Below are 23631 nucleotides of genomic sequence, written 5' to 3' on the forward strand. Positions count from 1 at the left end.
CCAAAATGACATGTTATGTAGACCAGTGGTCCCCAACCACCGGGCCCCACAATAATTTTTTAAATTTTTTTTATTGTTTTTTATTTTTTATTTTTTTATTAAATCAACATAAAAAAACACAATATATACATTATATATCAATATATATGTACACCAAAAATTTTAAGCACAGTCCCGGATATCATTATCAGACACTTATGGGATAGGGGTAGGATCAAATAAGCTCTGCTTCTTCCTATTCTTTTTGGACATACTGTAAGTGTAAGTGTTGCTTGTGCTATAATTTGTAATGTGTTTAATATGGATTGCACTGGGTTGTAAAGGGGCTGTATTTCAATCAAAAATCCTAATATAAAAAATATGTATGAAAGACCCAATTTGATACTCTATATTTATCGTCCAAAATGAAAGTGTCTGATATCCAGCAGTATTGAATTATCTGAGCAGAATAATTTTTGTGCAGTTGAAATAATGTTTCTAGATGTTATATTAAGTAAAGGACAGCATACAAATGTATCAAAGCAACAATAAAGAAGAAAATAAGATTGGTATAGGATTGGTATTAGTATCACAAACGAAAACGTGGCATCGGGACATCCCTAATCATTGTGGTCGGCAGAAACAATATGGTTGGATGTATTTTTTTCTTTATTTTGAAATATGAGAATTCCCTAACTCATTCTCATTGGAAATGCAAAAAACAGCAAGCAGACACTTGCGGAAAAGATTTGAAACTGATAGTTGCCAGTTGATGGCAGCATTTCACCTTTCCTTTCGAGAGTGAGGTGTTGTTGTAGACCAGAGGTCTGCAACCTTCAGCATACAAAGTGCCATTTGAGCCCATTTCCCACCAAATAAAGCCCACCTGGAGTCATAAACTCTGCTTGATCGGTAATGATAACACCACTTATAGTTTCCGCAGTAATTTCCAAAAACTGCTCTTTTTCTGCCATCTCTAGCTGGTTATTTTTTCGCTAGTACTGTGTGTTTGTTCTGGAAATGTCTTGCAACATTTTATTTGTTGTTGTTTGCCATTTTCCCCCCACATATTAAGCACACAGGTGAACCAACCTTGTCAACAGTGAAAGCAAATTAATCTGTCCATGAAGAATTAAATGTTCTATTTTCATCAGAAATGTTTATTTATTTTTTTATATGTCCATTGCTAGCTTACCGGGGGGCTGACCACTAAAAACAATACATTTGCTTGGCAGAAAAAAGATGAGGCATGGGAGGTGTGACGTTCGTTTTGATTGACAAAATATTAAAATATATTTTATTTTTATATTACAAGATCACCGAACTCTCCAAAATAACTTACATTCAAATAATAACTAAATTAAATTAAATTGCCATTATTTATTGACATTTTGTTTCAAAGCCAAAGGGAGCCAGGGTGGACACATGAAAGAGCTGCATGCAGCTCCACGGCCGCGGATTGCAGATTCCTGTTCTAGACAGACAAGTTGACAGACTTGCTAAAAAAATTTATTGTTTTTCCTCATAGGGAATGGCCAAATCCTGTGCTTTTGAAGCAACCCGAGGATAGTAATCTGAATCTACCTGTATGGGATCCTCGAGTGAGTATACATCAGTAATACTAGGGATATACTTGGATTAAAATTGCAGAAATCAGATTGCACGCTTCCAGTCTCAAGATCCATGTTTTTTTTCTTTAGGTGAACCCTTCTGACAGATATCACCTGATGCCCATCATCACACCTGCCTACCCTCAGCAAAACTCTACTTACAACGTCTCCTCATCAACACGGACCATTATGAGCGAGGAGTTTGAATATGGTAATTGTTTTTGCGCTTCTTTCTGTTCATGATTGTATAGAGTTATTTTATACTGTTTTGGTATTTATCTCTGATATAATCAGGTCTCAGTGTCACAGATGAGATTCTTCAGGGCAAAGCTGAATGGCCAAAGCTTTTTGAGCCACCCAATTTTTTCCAGAAATACAAGTAAGTGTTCCGTTAGATATTCAATCTTTTAATGCCGTTTTTTCACAACCTTGGTGTCTGAAGACTTCCATTGGAGGTCGCCAGATCATATTAGGGGGTCGCCAGATCACATTAGAGGGTTGCAAAATCATATTAGACGGTTGCCAGGTCATTGTGGAAAAAAGTTTAATGTTAGCAAATTTATGACACTGCTTTTACAGGGTTTCCCCTTGATTGCCAAGATACCGGGAGTGGGAGTGTGGGAGTGTGGTTAGGGACGTGGTCAATATTGACGTCATCACTTTGTTTGCTATGATGCATATATTTTCTTTTAAAAGGCAAACTCATGTATACATACATTTAAAACAAATCTGTTTACTATATTATTAACATACATTTTTTCTTTCTTTTTTTTAGAGAGATTTTGCCAATCCTTTTTAGTTACTTTTTTTTCTAGTGATTTTGCCAATCCTTTTAGTTACTTAAAGTTAAAAACAAATCTAGCATCTATTTCTGGGGTTGTTTTAGACTGTACTCTTGAGTCGTGTTTAGAGACTCTTCTGTCGCTCCATGTTCGCAATGAAAAACAAGCTGCTGAGAGCCTGGTGTCACACTTTGCGCTGCTGGGAGCCTTCCTGCCCCAAAAATCCGCCACGGTCATCTTACATTTTGAAGATCACTTTTTGTGGGAATATCTTGGACACATTAAAGTACATCTAAATCACAGACAAGCTGCCTCCGATCCAGACAACTCCGTATGTATGTATAACGTCATCACATCATTTGGTTTCGTCAGCGCTGTTCCGGTGATGAAAAGTACGTATTTTATTGGTAGCAAAATTTTCCGTGCATCACTAGTTAATAGTGCGTGAATAATAAACTATATATATATCCATTCATACTGTAACTACCTGCTGGTGTTAATGTTTATGCGAGTGCATTATGATGTACATTTTTCCCATGGTCAGTGAACACACCGTGTTGGCAGAGAACGAGGAAGTGTTGTGTGTCTGGGAGTAAAGCACGTAAACAGATGTGTGCACAGAGAAAATACTTGTTGTAATTGGGCCTGCTTTTTGCATACATTTGGCAATAGAATCTAAATAGTGTCAGACTTTGTCTTCTTCTAGACCCTGCAATACATCATATTACTTTATTTTGTATTCACTTAAAAAATCCTAATTTTTAAGTTGTGCCGGCTAATGTTGCTGTGGCGCACTGCCACAATCATACACATTAAGGAGAAACCCTACTTTTAATTAAGTAGGTAATAGTTTTACTTGTTTTGTCTTTCTGGGGGTAGGGGAGCTGCATTCTGGCACTGTTTGCAGGCAGATGTATTATGTTTGCTAGATGACGCATGGATGAAAAAAATTCAAGAATAAGGCACTTGCTGCAGTACCAAGTGCAACAAAGATTTACAAATATCAGCTCGACTTTTTGAAATACGTCTTTACATACATGACCAAAAATATTTTTTTTAGTTCAATGGGATATTTACACAAAAGTTCTGTCACACATGTACTTGAAATGAGCTAAACATAAGATGCATTTAGAGACAAAACACAGCAACAAACTACAAAAGAAAATGTGCCACATTTACCACTGAATAAAAAGTCAAAGCTAAAAAAATTTCATATGATGTGGCATGTCTGGCGGCTCAATCGAGAAAAAAAAGCCGACACGATTGCTTCACGTTTGTTGGCGTTAGTTTTTTATTGGATTTCATTTTATTATTGTATTTTTAGATATGTTAGGATGAAGCGCGAGTTCACTGTTAATGTACAGCGCTACGACTATATGTAATAAGAATTTAAAAATCTAATATCACATGAAAACACGTTTGTTTGCGCTCAATCTCCTTTTGGCAATCTACTGCTTCAAACCCTTTTGTTTAGTGACATAAGCTCTACATTTATGCTTTATATTAGGGCTGTAACAACAACTGGTATATAAGTTTAGGTTAGTATTTCCTTTATCTTAAAGCCATGATTGAAGCGTGCAACTCCTGTTTTGCCTTCATCACTAAGAAACACTCAAGAAGTGTGGCGAGATGATGCTCTTAATGTGTTCACAGCTGCCGTTTTGCCACTACACTTCTGTCATTTAATAAAAAATAAGTCTCCATTGCACACAAATATTGGCCTCATGGACATTATTTCCAGGATTTGGTGGGCTCCATGAAAGTGACATAATATGGCTATTCTTGTCCAGATTTTGCATGGCGTCTCATTTGTGTGCTACATTTGAGGCACTTTTTTCCAGAAACTTTGGTTGAATTCAAATTTTGTAACTTCAATGTTCAACTTGTACATTCATTCTAATTCTGCATTAAATTAATTCTCATACATTCCAGCTGTGGAAATTGTTTGGGATTAGAATTTTAGGGGAGTACGGTAAAAAGGGTAAAACATAATTTGTGATCTGTTAAAGTAGGGAAATGTGGTGTTAGAACTGGAAATAGGGATTTTCCGAGCTGTAGGACACTTTAAATTTCAACATTAGCAGCTACTATTACTAGTCACATGCCATCCATTTAGTTCGTAATTGTCTAAAGTCACACATCCTGTGTGAACAACACTAAAATATTGTACTACCAGTTGTGGTGTACCTTAGGTATTTTACAGATTCTGGATAAATTGTTCAATTACATCTACAGTATGTAGTTGACTAATCACATCAAGGTAGCTGGTGGTGTGTGTTTATGAGCTGTACATCTTATGATTTTTCCCACAGGCATTACATTGTTTTGACAGCCAGTGCCTCCACAGAAGAAAATCACTTAGAATGGTAAGTGCCTTTTAGAGCTTGTCTGTTGTTGTATCGTTATATTAATATATATTAGTGTGTGGCGTTAGGATAAGGTTACAAAACTGTTCCGGTTTTAATGGGACAAAGCGGAGGCTGGATTGAAAGTATACGGTCAACAAACATTTATACTAATAAAAGAACTTCAAAATGAGATCACAGGCATCAGGAAAAAAGGTGTATGATGGATTGACAAGGCTCCAAAAAACAAACGTAAAGCACGGCATCCTATGTGTAGAGAAGACATGTTACTTTTGCAAAGGCAGAATTAACTGAGGAAAAATAAAGTTCCCTACAAAACGTTGTTCCACAATGTCACCTTCAAGTACTTTTTGCAAGTAGCGGATTTTGCATCTTTTGCGGAGAAGTACAATCAAATGTTTGAGTGTTTCAGCTTGAGCATTTTAGCACGGTGCTTACCGTGCTGGTAAAAAAAACTAACCTCTAGTGTAACACCTTCTCAACAGTTGACTGTGCGTTAATACCTTATTTTTGCCTCAGCTCAGTGACACTAAATTGATAATTAACGATATCTAGCTTTTAGGTCAGGTTGCTGTTGTGTTTACATCAACGTCTGCACTGAGTTTTGGTACGCATCCCTACTACCAGAAGATTGATGCACAGTATTAGATTAATTCTAATTTATAAATTGCATGAAAACAATATATTTCCAAGTGATCACAAACGTTTTGAGTGGTTCATGTGTAATAACAATTATCCAAAAATATCAAGCAAAAGTAGATTTTTCAAGTAATAACTGATTTTATTGACAATATTTTTTCCCTCAGGATTGGACTTGTTGAGTCAAAGATTCGTGTTTTGGTGGGAAACCTTGAGAGGAATGAGTATATTACCCTTGCACATGTCAATCCCCAGTCCTTTCCCGGGTCCAAAGAGAACCGAAATGAGTGAGTTCGGTTTGGTTTTCTTAAAGAGGAAATTGCTGGGTTGCATGTGACGGTCCGTCCTGGTGCAATTGTCTTGGCCTGCAGCACTTGAGGGGCAAACAAGTGTATTTGTTTGAATAATTCAAGAGAAAACAGCAAAAATGCCACATAGATGTGATGTTCTCGCCTGTAAAAATTGATCCAACTCGTATTTTGGACAATGTTAATTACATTTCCTAAAATAATCCATCATAAAGGGTAAACGGTTCAAAAAACAACCCATAAAATTATATAAATGTGTCTGCTATGCTGAACCAAGTCTGAACACGCTCGACTACTTGGTCAAAGGTCTGTATGATCAAGAAAATAAACTGTAAAAACCTATTTGATTGTTGCTTTTCTTATTCTCCAGATACTTATATATGAGCATGTTTCTTCTAATTTGACATGGAATTGATGTGTTGTTTTGTTAAGAACGTACAATGCAATGATTGGCGTCAAGAAAACCTTGCTAATACCCTTTACTAGCTAAATATGTTCTTCAGAAATAAAGATTAAAAATATGTTAAGCCTAATGATTATTGATTGTTTGATAGGCAGCCTGAGCCTTTTTATAAATCACACAGTTTTATAAATCTAATATATTAAAGTACAACATTGTCTCTTATGGCTTTGATACCTAATTTGTGGACCCTATTAGATGTAAAGAAATTTGCCTCTGTACTTTTGTAGGTCTTGAACTTCTTGCAAGTGTTGAAGGAAGTGTGGACAACCAGATAGTTTGAAATGTCAACTTCAGTGATGTTAATAAAACATCTCTTAAATCTTGTGAGAAGTCTTGCTTCTTAGGAGTGTATGAATTCACTCAACCGCATTCAGATATTTGATGATATCTGGCTTGTGTATTCAACCGTCTCACAGCCAGTGGCGCAACTGAACAGTGGCCATTCTGAGATGTATGAAACCTGAAAGTAAGAAGGACTTCCTATCGGTCACTGGTTGCAACCCAGCAATATGTATTTCACTCAATCAAATAAAAATAATTTTTGGCCTTCCTTCAAAGTATTTCAGGGATTTTTACCTCTGTTTAGTTACCAAAAATGATGGACTGTACATATTTTTGTAAGAAGATAAACTTACAATATCAGCATTGGATCTACTACCTTATGTCCCCTACTGTACATAGGTACTAAATATGAAATCAAATGAAGTTATTTTCTACAAATGTTTTACAGGAATGATTTTGTCTCCATGTGGTTCATTGGGATCATTTTCAAAAAGGTGGAGAATGCGGAGAGTGTGAATATCGATCTTACATTTGATATCCAGTCCTTCACAGACACCGGTATGTTATTTTTTGGTACTGTATACACTCATTCTTGAAATCTTGTTCCCACTGTTCACTTTAACTTTCAACATTACTTTGCTGTAAAACGTGCACATATTACATTAAAATTAAACCACCTGGTCTACAGGGAAGCAGCTTTTTTTGGGTGTGGCTAATGTGCTAACACTAAAACAAACCAGTCCTCCAATGACCTCAAGGCCCCTTTTTCTTGTAGTTTATAGACAAGCAAACAACATTAACATGCTGAAAGATGGGATGAAGATTGAAGCAACACATGTGAAGAAGAAGCAGCTTCATCAGTACCTTCCTGCTGAATTGGTACAGAAGAAGAAGAGAGTGAGTGTACACTATTTGAATGGCATTGTGTCATTTATTCCACTTAATTTATCCAAACGTCTCCTTCAGAGCATAGCAGAGTTAAACCGCAGCTCCAATGGAGGGAGCTCCAAGCGGATTTCTCTGGACAGCAGTCACCTGGACAGTTCAAGAGATACCGACTCAGGGACCCCCCTAAACTCTCCCACCAGCAAACCCTCCAAGCCCACAGACGACACAGAAGATGGGTATGATTCTGATTCTGATAAAACACTCAGTTCCTCCTGACAATATGTTATTTTTGTTTTCTTTTTACTTGAGTATATCATAAGATGAGGGTATTTAATTGACAATAAGGAACAGTAACCACAATCTAAAATTAAATTCAGCAGAAGAGTGCTGAATTTAAACCGCTTTTGCTTGTATATGTTTTTTGGCTTTGCTCCTTAGTTTTTTCATTGCACATATCAAAGTGACATGTCTAATGTCGTGGCAGACATGTTTCATTTATATTATACATACATACATTATACATTTAATTAATTTCCTTCCAAGTTTGAGTTTGGTACTTGGTTTGATAATGTGCTCTGAAATGCACTTTGTGCTTAAACTTTGAGGAAAGTTCTGACTTAATGACAAAGACTGACTGATATTTAATAATTATGTTAAATATTTTATACATGACTCTACCCATGTATGTAGTATTCCCAACAGGAAAATTACCATAATGTAATCTGTGTACCTTGTGGAAAAAGTTTAACTTCAGTTTTAGAAGAGTTTTTTTTTTTTTAGCTATCATTTGTTTCCAAAACTGATTTTCTTATCTCTTTTTTCCTCTTCAGTGTCAGTCCCCCTAAACAACTTTTTTTGGAGGTCTCCCCTGCATCCTGTTCAGCGTCAACTGTTAAAGAGCTGGGTATGTCCATCCCCGTTATTGGCTCTAGTGAGTTTTCCATTAACTGTGCCTTAACGTACTTAACTTGATTTGATTTGATTTTGATTTTTTTTGCTGGGCTATAAAATAGCGCAGCATATATCGAGCTATAATTGAAAGTTTAGAAGTAATCCAGCTTGTATGTTCTTTGTTTGGCAATGTTAACAGCGAACGCTCCACCTGCAAGTAGCTCTGTCTCTTCAACGCTATGTGGGAATGTGACTCCCGATGAAGCAAGCAGCCCTAAAGAGGAGCCTGAGAGCCAGGAAGACTCTGTCAATGGAGCTGTCAAGAGACCTCACTCGCCTACACAAGAAGATAATGCCAAAAGGCCAAAAGAAACAGAGGTAAGACTATCTGTGCGCTTGTTTCTTAAACACATTTGGTCTTATAGCAATGCTTATTTTGCTGCAGGTGGCACCTACTGATAAACCTACGTTCAAAGAGCCACTTCCACCATCCTCAGAGACGCATCGAGAGAAATCAAACATTGTATGTGTGTCGAGTGCTTCTTTTAACTGTCCTCAAAACAGAGCCAAACGTTTTGTTTGTCTTTTCACAATTAGACTCCTCTAGCTGAATCAAAGGCTAAGCCCATTCCGACCATTGATACTCCAAGAACACAGGTGAAACATCTTTTATCAACAAAAAGGCTTCTGTTATCTTCTGAGCTTTTGGTTTATAAAAGCAGGAAAATAAATGCAAGTGGTATCACTACAATTGTCTCTCCCACCAGAGGCTTCCTAGCATGGAGCTGCCCGACGCTTCCTCACCTCTGCCAGCCAGCAACAGCTGTCGTGTTGTCAAAAATTCCATAAAACTTGCTCTTAATCGCCACAAGTACGTTTGAAATTATGTTGGGTGTTTTTTATTTTATTTTATTTTAATAAATAAATTACCTAATGTCTCTTCTCTGTTTTACAGCGTCACACCTCCTAAGCCCCCAGTGTTTGAGGCTACCCTTACCACTGAGGCACCTCCTGCCAGTCAAGAAAGGGGCATGTCCATTCCTGTTATTGGCTCGAGTGAGTGCTATGCCTCCCATCACTATTAAAGACTATGCCTTGTTCTATCCGTCCAAACTCACCACAGTTAAAACAACCTGCAAAGACATGCAGTCATCTTTCCCCCCCGCCCCCTTTGCATTTAAATGCACTAATGTGCCCTGCGTATTTGCATGTAGTTTAAGGGTGTGTTCAATTAAAGTGAACTCCAATCACTTTACAGTAATCTAATGCTATTGTGTGTTAATTATGTATAAAAAAGACAACTATTAAATTAAAAGCACACATTGAATATTGATTCACCCACAGTATGAGCTTAGATTTTCTTTCAGGGAGAAAATATTTTATTTTGATGTTTGGTTGACAGTCTTATTTGTTTGTTAGCTTTTTTTAACGATATACTGATACTGTGCAGCACTTAATTTCCAATAATGATATCAACCAATTCCAAACTTCCCTCAAACTAATATGAGTTGAGATGTGGTGTAATGAATGAACCCATTATGCTTCCTTTACTGTGATGCCACGGGATGCGTTTCACAAATTGACTTTGTTTGTTCAAAATAGGACGAATACTACTATTAATACATTCCCAAATAAGAATACAACTATACAATTTGGAAAGCTACACTTTGTGTGACACAAACATTTAAAATCCAAAGGCAAAACATGGAAAGAATTCCTCTGCACGATTTGATTAAGTCATCATTTGCATGCATCGATATTAGGGTGTTACGGTATTGTAAATACTGCGGTATTTCGGTATCAAAATCATCACAATAATGCCGTGATGTGTGACAGTATAAAATGGAAACTTGCGTCAGTGTAATTTTTTGCTGGCACTTTTGAATTGGCCGGTCTGGAAGTAAACTACAGCGAGTGTGCGAGGTCCGTGTGTGGGAGGTCATAAAGGAGAGAGAAAGGATTGCTTTTTTGGACATTTCCGGGAGTTTTCATCATCTATCCATAACTTTTTGAGTTATGTTGCTAACAAACAACTCCTGGCGAAAACACAACTTCTTTGGCCTTCGTCTGGAGTGTTTCCAGAACGACACATTAAGCCGGTCAGAAGTTGTGATATTTTAACGCACATTATTTTCCAATAACATTGAATCAACTCGTGTTTTAAGTGGATATGTTATTCATGTTTTACGTAAGAAAGGCACCAGGGGGCAGCGCGGACAAAATAAAGTTTGGTGACACTGCGCGGTACACAAGTAAAAATGAGAAGCTACTTGATAAACCATCACCTGGAAAATATATTTGATGCCAACAAGGCCAAGCATCAATTTGTGAGGTATTTACATATTTAAACATGAAATGTCAGTTAACTTTTTTGAGAATCAGCATTTTCCAAAGTGATATAAGATGTCCACTACAAAAGACACTGTTTCTTGGAAGTTGAAATACACTAACGTCAACATTATTGTTTAACATTTGTTAAATTTGGTGTTTATATTGTCAGTTTAAAAATATTTAACTGAAAGTATATTTAAAAATTATATATATATATGTATATACTTGTTTGTAGTAATAAATATGATTAGAACATAGGGCTGGGCTGATAATACTACATCAATATGTATCGCGATAGACACATACTCGATATCAATATAAAATGCGTTCGATAGAAGATCCGATACATATTTACATTTTTTGTCGGAAGAAACCAGAAATTATCAAGCAATCATTTCCTGAAGTCACTCACACTTTGGGAAACCAACTAACGGGAACAGGAAGTGTCACAGAGAAACGGGGGGGGACACGCTAACAGGCAATCAGTTAACAGGATTTACTGAGCAATGGGAAGAACACTCTAACAGCCAATCACGTAACAGTGTCAACTACCGAGTGTTAACATCTTGCCTGCTGTTCAGCGCCCAGACACAGTAGAGGAGAGCAGGGTTCCTTCCAGGACCAATGTTTTCGTCGGGGGGTAAAACCCTTCACTTTACTTGACAATGGGTCGGCTAAGCCCCGCTTTCGGGTCACAATGATGAGGCCACCGACTCGTGACAATTTGGTCGCTTTATTCTTACCGATAATTCTGCAGGACACAAACGGACACCTTCGCCAGTCACCACTACTGCTGCACATGCATGTTGCTGCTTGCTTACTTCACTCCTCCACTCACTCACTCACTGATGTCACTTACCCAACAGTACACACTGCCATTCTTAAAGGAACACACACACATGCGCTACTCTCATAACACCAGTGTGGTTTGCGCCATCTTTCTGTCTTGCTGTGGATTCATTGCATGGAGTGAGAAGAGAAACTGTAATATCTTGACATATTAACTCAATAACAGAAACTTGTCTTTAGTTTTGTTGGTTTTATTGAAGACGTGCGGTAACATCCTGACACTTCCGTTAATGAGTAGCTTCCCCAAACTAGTCTTGAGTAGTGTTCAATAGCTTATAGACTACTGCCATCTAGTGTCTCAGATCTGCAACTACCTTTAAATCTACTTTTATAATTTTATTACCTTAGCGGCGCTCATCCTACCTGGCTACCAAACACCTTCTCCACTGATAAATAGCAGCCTTGGTAAGTTGGAAAATGTTTTACTGCATTTATTGGCAGACTTAAATAAGTCATAAAAAGTATCAACAATTATCGATATCGTTCAATATAGAAAATATATATTGTGATATAGTTTTTGGCCATATCACCCAGCACTATTAGAACATTTGAGAATTATGTTTGTGTTCAATTACAGTAAGTGTTTATTCTAAACATTCTTGCCACTTCATTTTACACACAATAACATTTAAAAGTTTTTTTTTACATATACCACAATATTATCGTAACGTGAGCATTGTAATAATATCGTACCATGAGATTTTGATACTGTTACATCCCTAGTCGTTATCGTCGGCAGAAAAGACAGTACTCATGTGATTTGATGCCAATATCAAGTCAGCTGATTTTTTTAGACATCCTTAATAATCACCGTTTTTTAAATTTGACATGCATTCAGAGGTCAAATTTGATATACCGGTAGTTATTTATAAAAACTGAAAGTTTTTTTTGTATTTTTGTTTTTATTCATTGAATCTTAATTTGTTTTAATTATGAATCGACACAAATTTGATAGTTATTTTTGTAACAGCCTAATGAGCAGCACAGTTACAGTATAAATAGATATTTCTGAATAAAGTAATCTAAAAATATTTCAAGCTGGATTTGAATTGAATTAGAGCCACTGAATTCGCTTCAAAATCTATTAGTTGAACAATTAAGATTGTTGGTGACTACTGGACAATCAAAATAGTTGTAAATTGTAGCCATGTCATATGTCAGCAAAAACACGTAAATCCATGTTTTTAAACATTAATTTTTGCGTCAAAATATCACTTGTGCGCTTTTTTTGTGAAATATTTAAAAAAAACGATCTAAACAAAAGTTGAACGATCACATCAGCCGCAGGTACTTGTTGTTCCTTTTGCCTTAACACTGCAGTAAGTTGCAGGACAGGTAGACGATCAGAGACACCAAAACAAGCTCGCTAGTTAGCAGGATCTAACCAGCTTACTTGTCGCCTCCGTTCGCTCTCCGAGTCACAAAGTTGACGGCTGTCTTCTTTGCTGCTAATCATATTTGGATGATTACAACCCGAACACTGTTAGTTCCAAACTAGTTGTAGTTCTAGAGTATGTATTAGTAGCCAGGTATATTTTTGATGTGATGGATATAAACAGAGGTCACAACACCGGAAGTATATTACCCGAAGATAGTGTTGCCAAATGGGAAACCTTTTACTAGTTCTTTGCATGCATGTTGTAGAATTTTACATTACATTTTCAATTAGAATAATGTTAGTAAATTATCTACTAAAAAACTAAAAATTATGTGGTATTTAATGTACCACATAAAATATATTGTAGAAATGCACCCAATTTGAGGAAATGTAGTCTTGATTTTCAAAATGTTCTTTTGGGGCTTGCGTGGCACCACTTCGTGCCAATTTTCCTCTTATTTACATTAGTTTTCCTCTTTTTTTTCTCAAAGGGTGCTTACATGCCTGAAATTGCAGCCCTAGTAACTATCAAAAGAAACTTTGTCAGCAGACTAGACAAGCACCATTTTCAACTCACCGTGCATGTGTTCAGCCCAGGGGGTCACCTGCACACAGCATCACAACATGGTATTTTATCCACTACAAACAACAATTACGTATTTTATTTCAACAATAAAAGATAAAAATGTCAGACTAGATCAACCGTTTCCACTGTTCAATGCTGCTCACTCGTGTCAATGGTGTTGTATAGCGGCCTAGCTTTAATTAAATACGGTAATACAATATATTGCTTAACTCCTGTGGTGGTGATGAAAAATACTTTCATCCCGCTTCCGACGAGATCCTGTTTTTCTCTCGTAAGCAGTCGAGGTGGGAATCTTTGGGCACTTCACGATTCGATCCGATTCCGAGTCTCTGTGTGACGATTCAATTCAGAATTCTCAATTCAACACGATTCTCGATTCCAACAGATTCTCGCAATTAATTATTTGGTATAGGAGTTAAAACAAGAAAATTCCTGCGGAAATTTTGATGGGCCTGCTGTCTGTCCCCGGAAACCTCTGGCAGGGGATCGGTGGAAGCCGCCATACTTTTAAGATGGCACTGAGTGTTCGAATTGGTGAGTTTTAGGTATAACCGTACAAAATGAGTTAAAGAGGGAGCCTAAAACGTTAGCATGGAACGCATCAAACGTACTAGCATGTTAGCTTGTGTCACATATCGTGTAAAATAATTTTGGGATAAACGGCTGCAAAATGAGCTCAAAAAAGCTAGCATGCTAACAGGTAGCATGTGTCACCTACCAAGTTCTTTGACCCTAAGGTGTCTGGCTGCGGAACTGTACAAAAAACTGTAAAATTGCCCGAAGAAGTTAGAAAGCTAACGCTAGCCAGTGTCATCAAGTTATTTGATCCCCGGAAGAAAATGTATGGGTAACTATACAGTTGCAAAAATAGCTCAAAGTTAGCATGCTAGCATTCTAATGTTAGCATGCTAACAGGCATGTGTCACATGCCAAGTTATATGATTCTAAGATGTATGGCTGTGGAATTAAATAAAATAAAGTGTGAAATTACTTGAAAAAAATAGCATGCTAACATTATAATGCTAGCACATGGCTGGGTAAGAAGAAATACCAAAATGCGCTATTCACTGTTGGTGTAAACATAGAAAGTGGCAAAAAAAGCTAGCATAAAACATTTAACACGCTAATATAAGAGAAGCCAGCAAAACACGTCAGCATGCTAACGTTCTCACAAGTTCTCACTTGGTCAAAAGCACTAAGTAGCAAAATCTCGGATCGATTAGGTTTAAACATCCAAACTTAGCTATACAGCTAGCATCAAACGTTACCTGGTTAAAGTTAGCATGCTAGCATTTAAGTGGGTTAGAAGAAATACGAAGGTGCCAAAAAGCTAGCATAAAATGTTAGCATGCTAATATAAGACAAGCTAGTAAAAACGTTAGCATGCTAACATTCTCACACGTATGCTAACAGTTATCGTCTAACAGACTTGCTCGACACTACCGCATATTGAAAAAACTTTGCATTTTCTACTAAGGGGTGGCTCTGTTGTCAACGTTTTGTGCCCATTGAACTTTTATTTATGCCACTGTACAAAAACCTAAAGGGAGGGCTGGCACGTGACTTCAAAAGACTTCATGTAATTAGATGCTCGGTGCGGCCATTACACAATGACAACAACATTTTTTTGTATGATTTGTTGAAAAACTTCCTGCCCAACAAAGTCTAATTGTGGTGAAACGCTTCGAGTTAATCGACTTTTCAAACACACATTGAGCGCCTCAAGGCTTTGGGGAACGTTCCAATGTTCTTAGATTTTCAATAAGTGTAAAAATGGCCAGGTTTGAGCGAGTTAGAAAATAGGAATTTTTCTGTTTATTGGGTTTTGAACGCTAACATTTAACATTGGAGTCCATGAGAGATTTTGCTGACTTTTTTGGCTTTGAGGGCCAACAGAAGCGAAATGGGACACATGACCTCCATAAAAGTGACATTTTCTGAGACAGTAAATGTGTGTCTACACTTTCACCGAAACACATGACACTGGGATGAAAGATGTGGCCGTGAGGACAGGTTTTCACAAAAAAATTGCGTATTTTCGCGGCTTCCACCCTGTAGTAAATTAGTGTGTATGCCATTAGTTTTAATGGGGGAACCCCGATGGCGCTCACCTCCTTCTGACGGCCATCCAGCCAAAACCAAACATTAGACTTAAAAACTTAGCTTGGGTTAAAGTAGACATTTGTGTGAACAAAATGAGATATTAAGCACCGAGCTATGTGATAGTATGGCTGTGCTACGAGAGGAGGTAATCTAGCCTTTTTTTGCGTTTTTCTCAAAGCAATCCTCCATTAAAAGGGTATGTACCAATTCAATTGGCCGATTTTGTTTGTTAATTCCTCAAAAGCGTAGCCATGTACCACAAAATGTACCACAATCTTTGCGGCATGTGAATGGACGCTTTGCATTGCAGCAGGCCCATAATAAAACATTTTCAAAACAGGTTAAATGTTACAAAACCTTCTTTTGTTTTCTGACATATGCCATATACAAGCAGGGTTTAAGCATGGAGGTGGCTTAAAAAACGTGTTTTTTTAAAATTGATTCTTCTTCTTCTTAAAAAAAAAAAGTCCAAATTGGTTTTCCTTTTTTTTTCAGTTGATTTAGAATTGGATAAATAAAAATCGCGATTCAGATTTGAATCGATTTTGTTTTGTTTTTTTAATCGCCCCTATGAAGAAGGGATTGGAGAACACAACATTTTGTTTAATTTCAGATACATTTTGAACTAGGGATGTAACGATAACAAAATCTCACGGTACAATATTATCACTGTATTAAGGCCACGGCACGATATTGCTGTGGTATATGTCCAAAAAAAAGACTTAAAATGCTATGGTGTGTAAAATGAAGTGGCAGGAATGTTTAGAATAAACACAGTTGAACACTTAAAAGTAATTGTTCGTAGTTAGAAATATGATTAGAACATTTTAGCATTATGTTTGTGTTCAAAGAATTGTGCGGGAACATCCACAGTGTCTCTCAACTTTGCTTCTCTGAAAGTAAATCTCCTACAGTGGAAATGTGTTGTATCAGTTTTAAAAATGCAATCACTCAAAGTTAACTCACATTTTAACTTTTAATAATGTACACTTGGTATGGAAATTATTTAGACCCCTTTAAATGTTTCGTGATTTGTTTCATTACAGCCATTTGCTAAAGTCCAAAAAGTTAATTTTATTTCTCATTAGTGTACACTCAGTACCCCATCTTGACAGAAAAAACCCAGAAATTAAGAAATATTTGCAAATTTATTAAAAAAAGAAAAATTCAGACACTTTGCTCAGTATTGAGTAGGAGCACCCTTTTGAGCTAGCACAGCTATGAGTCTTCTTGGGAATGATGCAACAGGCTTTTCACACCTGGTTTTGGGGATCCTCTGCCATTCTTCCTTGCAGATCCTGTTCAGCTCTGTCAGGTTGGATGATTAACATTGGTGGACATTCATTTTCAGGTCTCTCCAGAGATGCATAATTGGGTTTAGGTCAAGGCTCTGGCTGTGCCAGTCAAGAAGTGTCAGAGTTTTTTCAAAGCCAGTCCTAGCTGTGTGCTTAGGGTTACTGTCGTGTTGGAAGGTGAACCTTCGGCCCAGTCTGGTTTCCTGGGCACTTCTGGAGAGGTTTTCTCTGTACTTGGCCGCATTAATTTTTCCTTCAATTGCAACCAGTCGTCCTGTCCCTGCGGCTGAAAAACACCCCCATAGTATGGTGCTGCCACCATCATGCACCACTGTTGGGATTGTATTGGGCAGGTAATGATCCTGGTTTTCTCCACAAATAACGCTTAGTATTAACGCCAAAAAGTTCAAACTTTCTCTCATCAGTCCTTCGTGTCTTTTTGGCAAACTACGCAGGTTTCATACGGTATGTCTGGCACTAAAGAGAAGCTTTCGTTGGGCCACTCTGCCATAAAGCCCTGACTGGTGGAGGGCTGCAGTGATAGTTGACTTTGTAGAACTTTCTCCCATCTCCCTATTGCATCTCTGGAGCTCAGCAACAGTGATCTTTTGGTTTTTCTTTTCTTCTCTTACCAAGGCTCTTCTCCCTCGGTTGCTGGACGGCCAGGTGTAGGAAGAGTTATGGTCGTCCCTAACTTCTTCTATTTAAGGATTATGAGGCAATGTTATCAGATCAGTCATACTGGAAATACGCAAACATTGGAATGAGATTTGGTGTGTAACATTCACAATCCTTATGTAAGAGAAGAACACATACTTGGCTTTTTTATGCATTCAAAATCGTAAATAAATAGCCAACAATTGATTCAACAGATCGAGGGTCCTCTGTTGCCCTCATTATACTGTCTTTAAAAACATACAGAATCTGCCAACAGTATTCCATTTAAATGAGGTGACCTAAAAATTACCCAAATATGAGTGATATTGTTATTATAAGCGCCAATGCAGACTGACTATTTTAGTGGCTCATTGGTAGCAGTGAGCTAATGCTAGCTTAAGCTGCTATTGTTGACACACTAAGCCAACGATTGCTTCTACTTCGTTTCAAACTTGCTAAAAGTAAATTATGTTCTGATCTCTTTCTGTTCATTTCAAACATGTATACAATGTAAGCATGTTACATTACATATTACACAATTCTAGATTATAATTCATGCATCTCTCATCTGGTAGTAGACAAAAGTGGCCATGGTCTGACAGGCTGGTCGATTATGACATCCCGGGATGTTGAAATAGACCCCACAAGACGCTTCCTGAAGGAACTTTTTTTTAACCCTTTGTGAGAATTGCGATTGAATTTATATATAAACGGAATTGTGTGAGCGTCCTGTTGGTTGGCATCCCAGCGAGAGTGGAAATATTACAGTGTTTGTTTTATTCTGGTTTGTTATTGTTAGTGTGTATGTTTAGCACCTAGCAATGCTGCGAATGCTAGTGTCCCAATGAAACTGCATCCATCAGTCTGCTTCTAAAACGTATTGCTCATCCTCTTTGTGCGCGGGTTCAAAAACATAAGGTCCTGGATCGTAATTTTTCCAAAAGAGTTATTGGCTCTCACAAAGTTTGATTAATTCGCATTGTTGTTGATAGGGAAGGGGATCTTTGGTTCCTAGCGGGACGTCACGTGATCATGTGACTGGATTCCTCATTATCTTTCAAAATGGCTCAGGAATCTCTGTGAGATTGATACTATTTTGATGATATCTATTTATTCCCAAACTGTGGAAGTCTTTTGGTGTTGTAAATCAGACATACATGATAAAAGCTTCAATATAGAGGCAACTTTTTTTTTTCATTCTACTGGTACTTTAGGAACCTTGAGTGCTGCAGAAATGATTTTGCCACCATTCTGTCTCTGATCTCTTTGAACAGTTCCTTCGACCTCATGATTTTCATTTGCTCTGACATGCACTGTGAGCTGTCAGGTCTTATATTGACAGGCGTGTGCCTTTCCTAATCAAACTCAATCAGTTTAATTAAACACAGCTAGACTCCAATGAAGGAGAACTATCAAGAAGGATCAGAAGAAATGGACAGCATATGAGTTATAAATATTAGTGTTAAGCAAAGGGTCTGAATACTTATGACCATGTGCTATTTCTTTTTTTAAAATTTTTTTATGAATTTGCAAAAAACTGTACACTTCTGTATTTTTCCTGATTGTTTCGGTGTGCAGCAGTTGCTTTCCTTCGGCACGGCATGCTCAGCCACAGAGGCAACATAAACTAAAAAGTTATGAACGGATATTGAAAAAAACAATTCCTCTATCTACTACAAAATGGAACACACATCACTTCCTGCTTCCTCTTTTGCTTCACACCCCCACATTGCGGACCGGTACTGTGCAGAGGATTCTTGGAGATGTAGTTTATTTTCAGACCAGCCAAAGTAAAAGAGCCAGAAAAAAAACTACACACCAGGTTTTCATTTGATGCAGTCACACGTCATGGCATTATTGAGAAGATTTTGAAACTGTAATACCGTAGTATCTACAAAACCTTTACATCTCTATTTTGAGCATAACTGAACTTTTAACCATATTAAAAGATTATAATACTACAATTTAAGAAAAGTAAGAAATAGAAAGAAAAATAAAATATTGGAGCCCCATTGAATTTCCCATTAAAATCACTACCTGTGAGTACTGATTTTCAATATATTGAAAACCTAGCATCATCACTGAGAAGGTTCAAGTGTGAACGTACTCTAACATTCCTAAATTGTTCAGGATGAACCACTTTTCTGTCAACTGGAGATAAACAGACAAGCATGAAAAAAATCTGTATATTTTCTTCACTGTACTTGAATCTCTAAATACATTTCTATATGCACCTTATTGCTTTTTTATCCTGCACTACCATGAGCTAATGTAACGAAATTTCGTTCTTATCTGTACTGTAAAGTTCAAATTTGAATGACAATAAAAAGGAAGTCTAGTCTACTCTACTAATCCTTATCAGCTATGCTTGTCTCTCCTGCACCTGTTTGCATCGGTTATGTCGTTTATGAATCAATTTTTACACTAAGAACAATCAAAACAATATCTCCTGATCTGAACGCTACAGTGCATCCAGAAAGTATATACAGCGTTTTACTTTTTCGAAGTAATATTTGAGGTACTATTAGGATAAACAAGTTCAATGAATAACAAGCTGTTGTTGGTGCTTTTCTCTTTGCAGAACAAGTTGCATCCAAGCACTCGACGCACCCGGTTGTCAGCTCCATCCCCACATTAGTTAGCCGAGGAGCAGACCCTCTCAACGGAGCAGCCTCTAAGAGACCTCACTCTCCCTCTATGGAAGAGCAGGCAAAGAGGCTGAAAGAAACAGAGAAGGCCAGAACCCACATAGCGTGAACTCCCATATTGAGTCTGGATTCATAAATGCACAGAGGTGGGGCTTTGTAGTCAGGTCTAACACAGAAGTTCACATGTTCTGGTCGCGCAGTTTGGGCTGTCGCGCAGGAGGACGGACACTTCACCTCAGATCTCCAGAGGTTACAGATATACCAGTAAGTAAATAGGTGATTTGGGCAGAGCTGCTGATGTCATGGAGACATTTGTAGCTGGAGTACATTTTATACAATGCTTACAGATCTCAGACAGGAAGTAAAGTAGACTTGTTTTTTGTTTTTTTTGTTTTTTTCTTTTTTTTTTTCATGTTTTTTTTACCACCTTACTCCCCATTTCCCTTTTTCCATTTCCTTCGAGTTTACATGTTTTAAAAAAAAAAAAAAAAAAAAGGACATTGCCCCAATATTTTCTTCACCTTTGTTACACACGTCTGATGTATGCTGATTTGTTTTTGTCTTTATCTCTCGTCCTAAACAGAATTTTGTACAGTAAATGTTAATGTACATAACGTCTTTGTCTTAAGAAAACAAACAAAGCTCACTGTCAAATCATCTGATCTTCTATCATAGTTTTATCTAAAAAGGAAAAACAATGTCTGAAAAATGTTTTTTATTATTATTTTCTTTATTTGTCCTGAATAGTTAGATAAAGCAGCAAGCCTTCGTTAAAAGATTTGCATGGATTTGACAGAAATTATTTCTTCGGACCATCTCAACCACTGAAAAGGATTCCAGCTTTATGTCCGTCTTACGTGTGTAACTAACAAAAACGGGCCCAGCTGCAGCGCTTTTTTGGTGCTTGTTGGAGCTGATTAATAATGCTTGGGAAAGTGAGATTTCTGGAGTGATTAAATGAATCAGTTCTTGGTGTGGCTGGTTCCAAATGATGGGGAAAAAAAACGCAACAGTCATTTGCTGTAGACTGAATCAAAACATAAGTTACGTTTTGCTTTTTTATGCTCTACTTCAGTCTAAACAAAACCGTTCTAAAGCTTACCTGTAGTCAACAGGTCAGCCATATTGGCACTGAGGGCTAAACATTCACTACCAACCCTTGTATGGAGCCTACAGTTCACTTTCCTACTATTAAAGCAAGGTGTGCGGTGCTCGATGAAAACTGGTTCAAAGCTTTGCGATTCCATGTGCTTATTTGTGTGCTTGAATATGTGGTTATGTTTTTGAAAGTGTCAAAATTCCCTTCATTTTGGGTATTAACCCTCTGCACCTCCTGTGGAGGTTCTTAAAAGGCATTTCCTGGGCCACAAGGTAGAGGGCATCCGGAAACTGTTCCCCCCCAAAAGGCCCTCATCCAACATTAATTCATCGGAAGCTGAGCGGATGTCAGCACAAAAGATGATGTATACAACGTGTGCTGCTGCATTTCAAACCATAAAGGCGCCTTCTTCCTCATAGCAGGTACTGTTAAGACAGACTAGCTCTTTTTCCATTTTCCCCACAAAAAATGTACAGACATTTTTTTCCCCCCCACCAAAAAGCATATTCTTCATTATTGGGGGTATTCTTATCACTTAATTTATATTTGTACCATTTGATCTTTTTTTAATAGCGTTCACTTTAGGTAGGTCTTTTTGGAACACAACTCTGTTTTACTGTTCTGAAACATTTAACAAAAGAGGTCGTTTTGATGTTTGTTTCTAAAAATGTATTGAAAGGGTATTTTTGTATGTGTTATCACTTCCTTTAAATGAATCTGTACAACCATTAAATCCCCGAAAACTATTTGTGTTTTTATTGCTTAAACTTTGTTGTCAAATATATTTATATGGATGCATCTAAATAATCACTTTAAAAATGCGTAATTACAGCAACAGGTTTACAATGCTGGTTGTTTCACAAAATATGTATATTGCCCTACAAGACTAAGATGAAATTAATACCTAATTTGACCATGTACTTCAGGAAAACCTTACAGTACTGTGAATAATTGTAGCGCACAGGTGTCAAACTCAAGGCCCGGGGGGCAGATGTGGCCCGCAAATGCCTGGAAATAATATGCGTCAAAGTCATACTTCTTCCAGGGACTACCAAATTTCAGCGCCCTTCCCCCACGAAAATCTCCTAGTACAATCATTTTTATTAATTTCTCCCGATTTCCACTCGAACAATAATATTTCTAACAATCCCTCTAAGGTGCAATCCTGCACAATTGCACACTGCTCACGTGTCCTTTGTGCCCAACAAATCTAAGCCGCACACTAAATCAAATTCCATCTGAACTCTAAACAAAATATACACTGTTCCCTCTAATTTCAAAGGCGGTCTGTGTGTCTCTGTACATTGCTGGATTCATATTTCCTTCTATCCTGACTCGTCTCCCACGTCCTGCTGCTAAAAAAAACACCCCACAGCATGATGCCGCCGCCACCATGCTTCACTGAAGGGATTGTATTGGCCCAGTGAAGAGAGGTGCCTGGTTTCCTCTAAACATGGCGCCCGGCATTCACACCAAAGAGAATTTTGTTTCTCATGGTTTGAGCATCTTGGAAAACTATTACGAAGGAATGCATTCCATCTGGCCACTCTACCACACCTGCCTGATTGGTGGATTGCAGCAGAGATGGATGGGTCTCCTCTCTCCGCAGAGGAATGCTGTAGCTCTGACAGAGTGGCCATCAGGTTTTTGGTCACCTCCCTGACTCGGGCTCTTCTCCCCCAATCGCTCAATTTAGACGGCCAGTCAGCTCTAGGAAGAGTCCTGGTTTAGTGGTTCCAAACTTCTTCCATGTATGGATGATGGAGCCAACTGTGCTCATTAGGACCTTCAAGGTAGCAGATATTTTTCTGTACCTTTCCCCAGATGTGTGCCTCAAGACAATCCTGTCTCAGAGGTCTACAAAGTCTTACGGTTGGCAAAAATGTCTTTATCTTTTCTTACTAAAGGTATTGTTCTTTCCATTTTGACAGAAAAAATATGTAGTGCATGACATTGCATAGCTTTTAAACTATTATTCTCCATTGTTCTTACAAATATACCTTCCAAACTTTTTTTAAACAAAATAAAAAAAATCTTTGCTTTACTTATGATTTTATCCATCTAATTGTACACTGTTGGAAAAAAAAAGGTGTCAGTAGAGCGCCCCTATGTGGCAATAAAGGGGCACGGGTGGCTTTGCCGGTTTATTAATAGCCACGAGTTGACTTGTCCAGGGTGTACACGGCCTTCCGCCCTAATGCAGCTGAGATAGGCTCCAGCACCCCCTGCGACCCCGAAAGGGACAAGCGGTAGCAAGTGGATGGAGTTGAAAGGGTCAGATTAAAATACCGTTTTGTAAATGGTGATCGTACATAAAATAAGTTAAACTGCAGACCTGCAACAATTATACATCTGGCAAATGGCAATGACGACAGTAATTTACTACAATATTTCAAATGTACATTATTCCATTAGATGGCAACATTATGTACAACATAATCTTCAACTTCAAATTGTGTACATTTATTGTAATACAT

General features: G+C 37.7%; 1 protein-coding gene across 1 annotated transcript in view; it reads left to right on the top strand.

The window, feature by feature from the left end:
- papolg (poly(A) polymerase gamma) overlaps positions 1-21900 on the top strand; it is a 79634-nt gene extending 57734 nt beyond the window's left edge. The window contains exons 10-24 of the mRNA XM_062058817.1: positions 1508-1580; positions 1680-1800; positions 1884-1968; positions 4684-4737; positions 5544-5663; positions 6878-6987; positions 7205-7326; positions 7396-7553; positions 8148-8221; positions 8408-8586; positions 8654-8731; positions 8806-8865; positions 8976-9079; positions 9164-9264; positions 19989-21900. Of these exons, the coding sequence (XP_061914801.1) occupies positions 1508-1580; positions 1680-1800; positions 1884-1968; positions 4684-4737; positions 5544-5663; positions 6878-6987; positions 7205-7326; positions 7396-7553; positions 8148-8221; positions 8408-8586; positions 8654-8731; positions 8806-8865; positions 8976-9079; positions 9164-9264; positions 19989-20164 (1615 nt within the window). The 3' untranslated portion in view covers positions 20165-21900. The remainder of the gene's footprint in view (positions 1-1507; positions 1581-1679; positions 1801-1883; positions 1969-4683; positions 4738-5543; positions 5664-6877; positions 6988-7204; positions 7327-7395; positions 7554-8147; positions 8222-8407; positions 8587-8653; positions 8732-8805; positions 8866-8975; positions 9080-9163; positions 9265-19988) is intronic.
- The last annotated feature ends 1731 nt before the right edge of the window (positions 21901-23631 follow it).

This window comes from Entelurus aequoreus, linkage group LG09 (genome assembly GCF_033978785.1).
Source record: "Entelurus aequoreus isolate RoL-2023_Sb linkage group LG09, RoL_Eaeq_v1.1, whole genome shotgun sequence".
NCBI lineage: Eukaryota > Metazoa > Chordata > Actinopteri > Syngnathiformes > Syngnathidae > Entelurus > Entelurus aequoreus.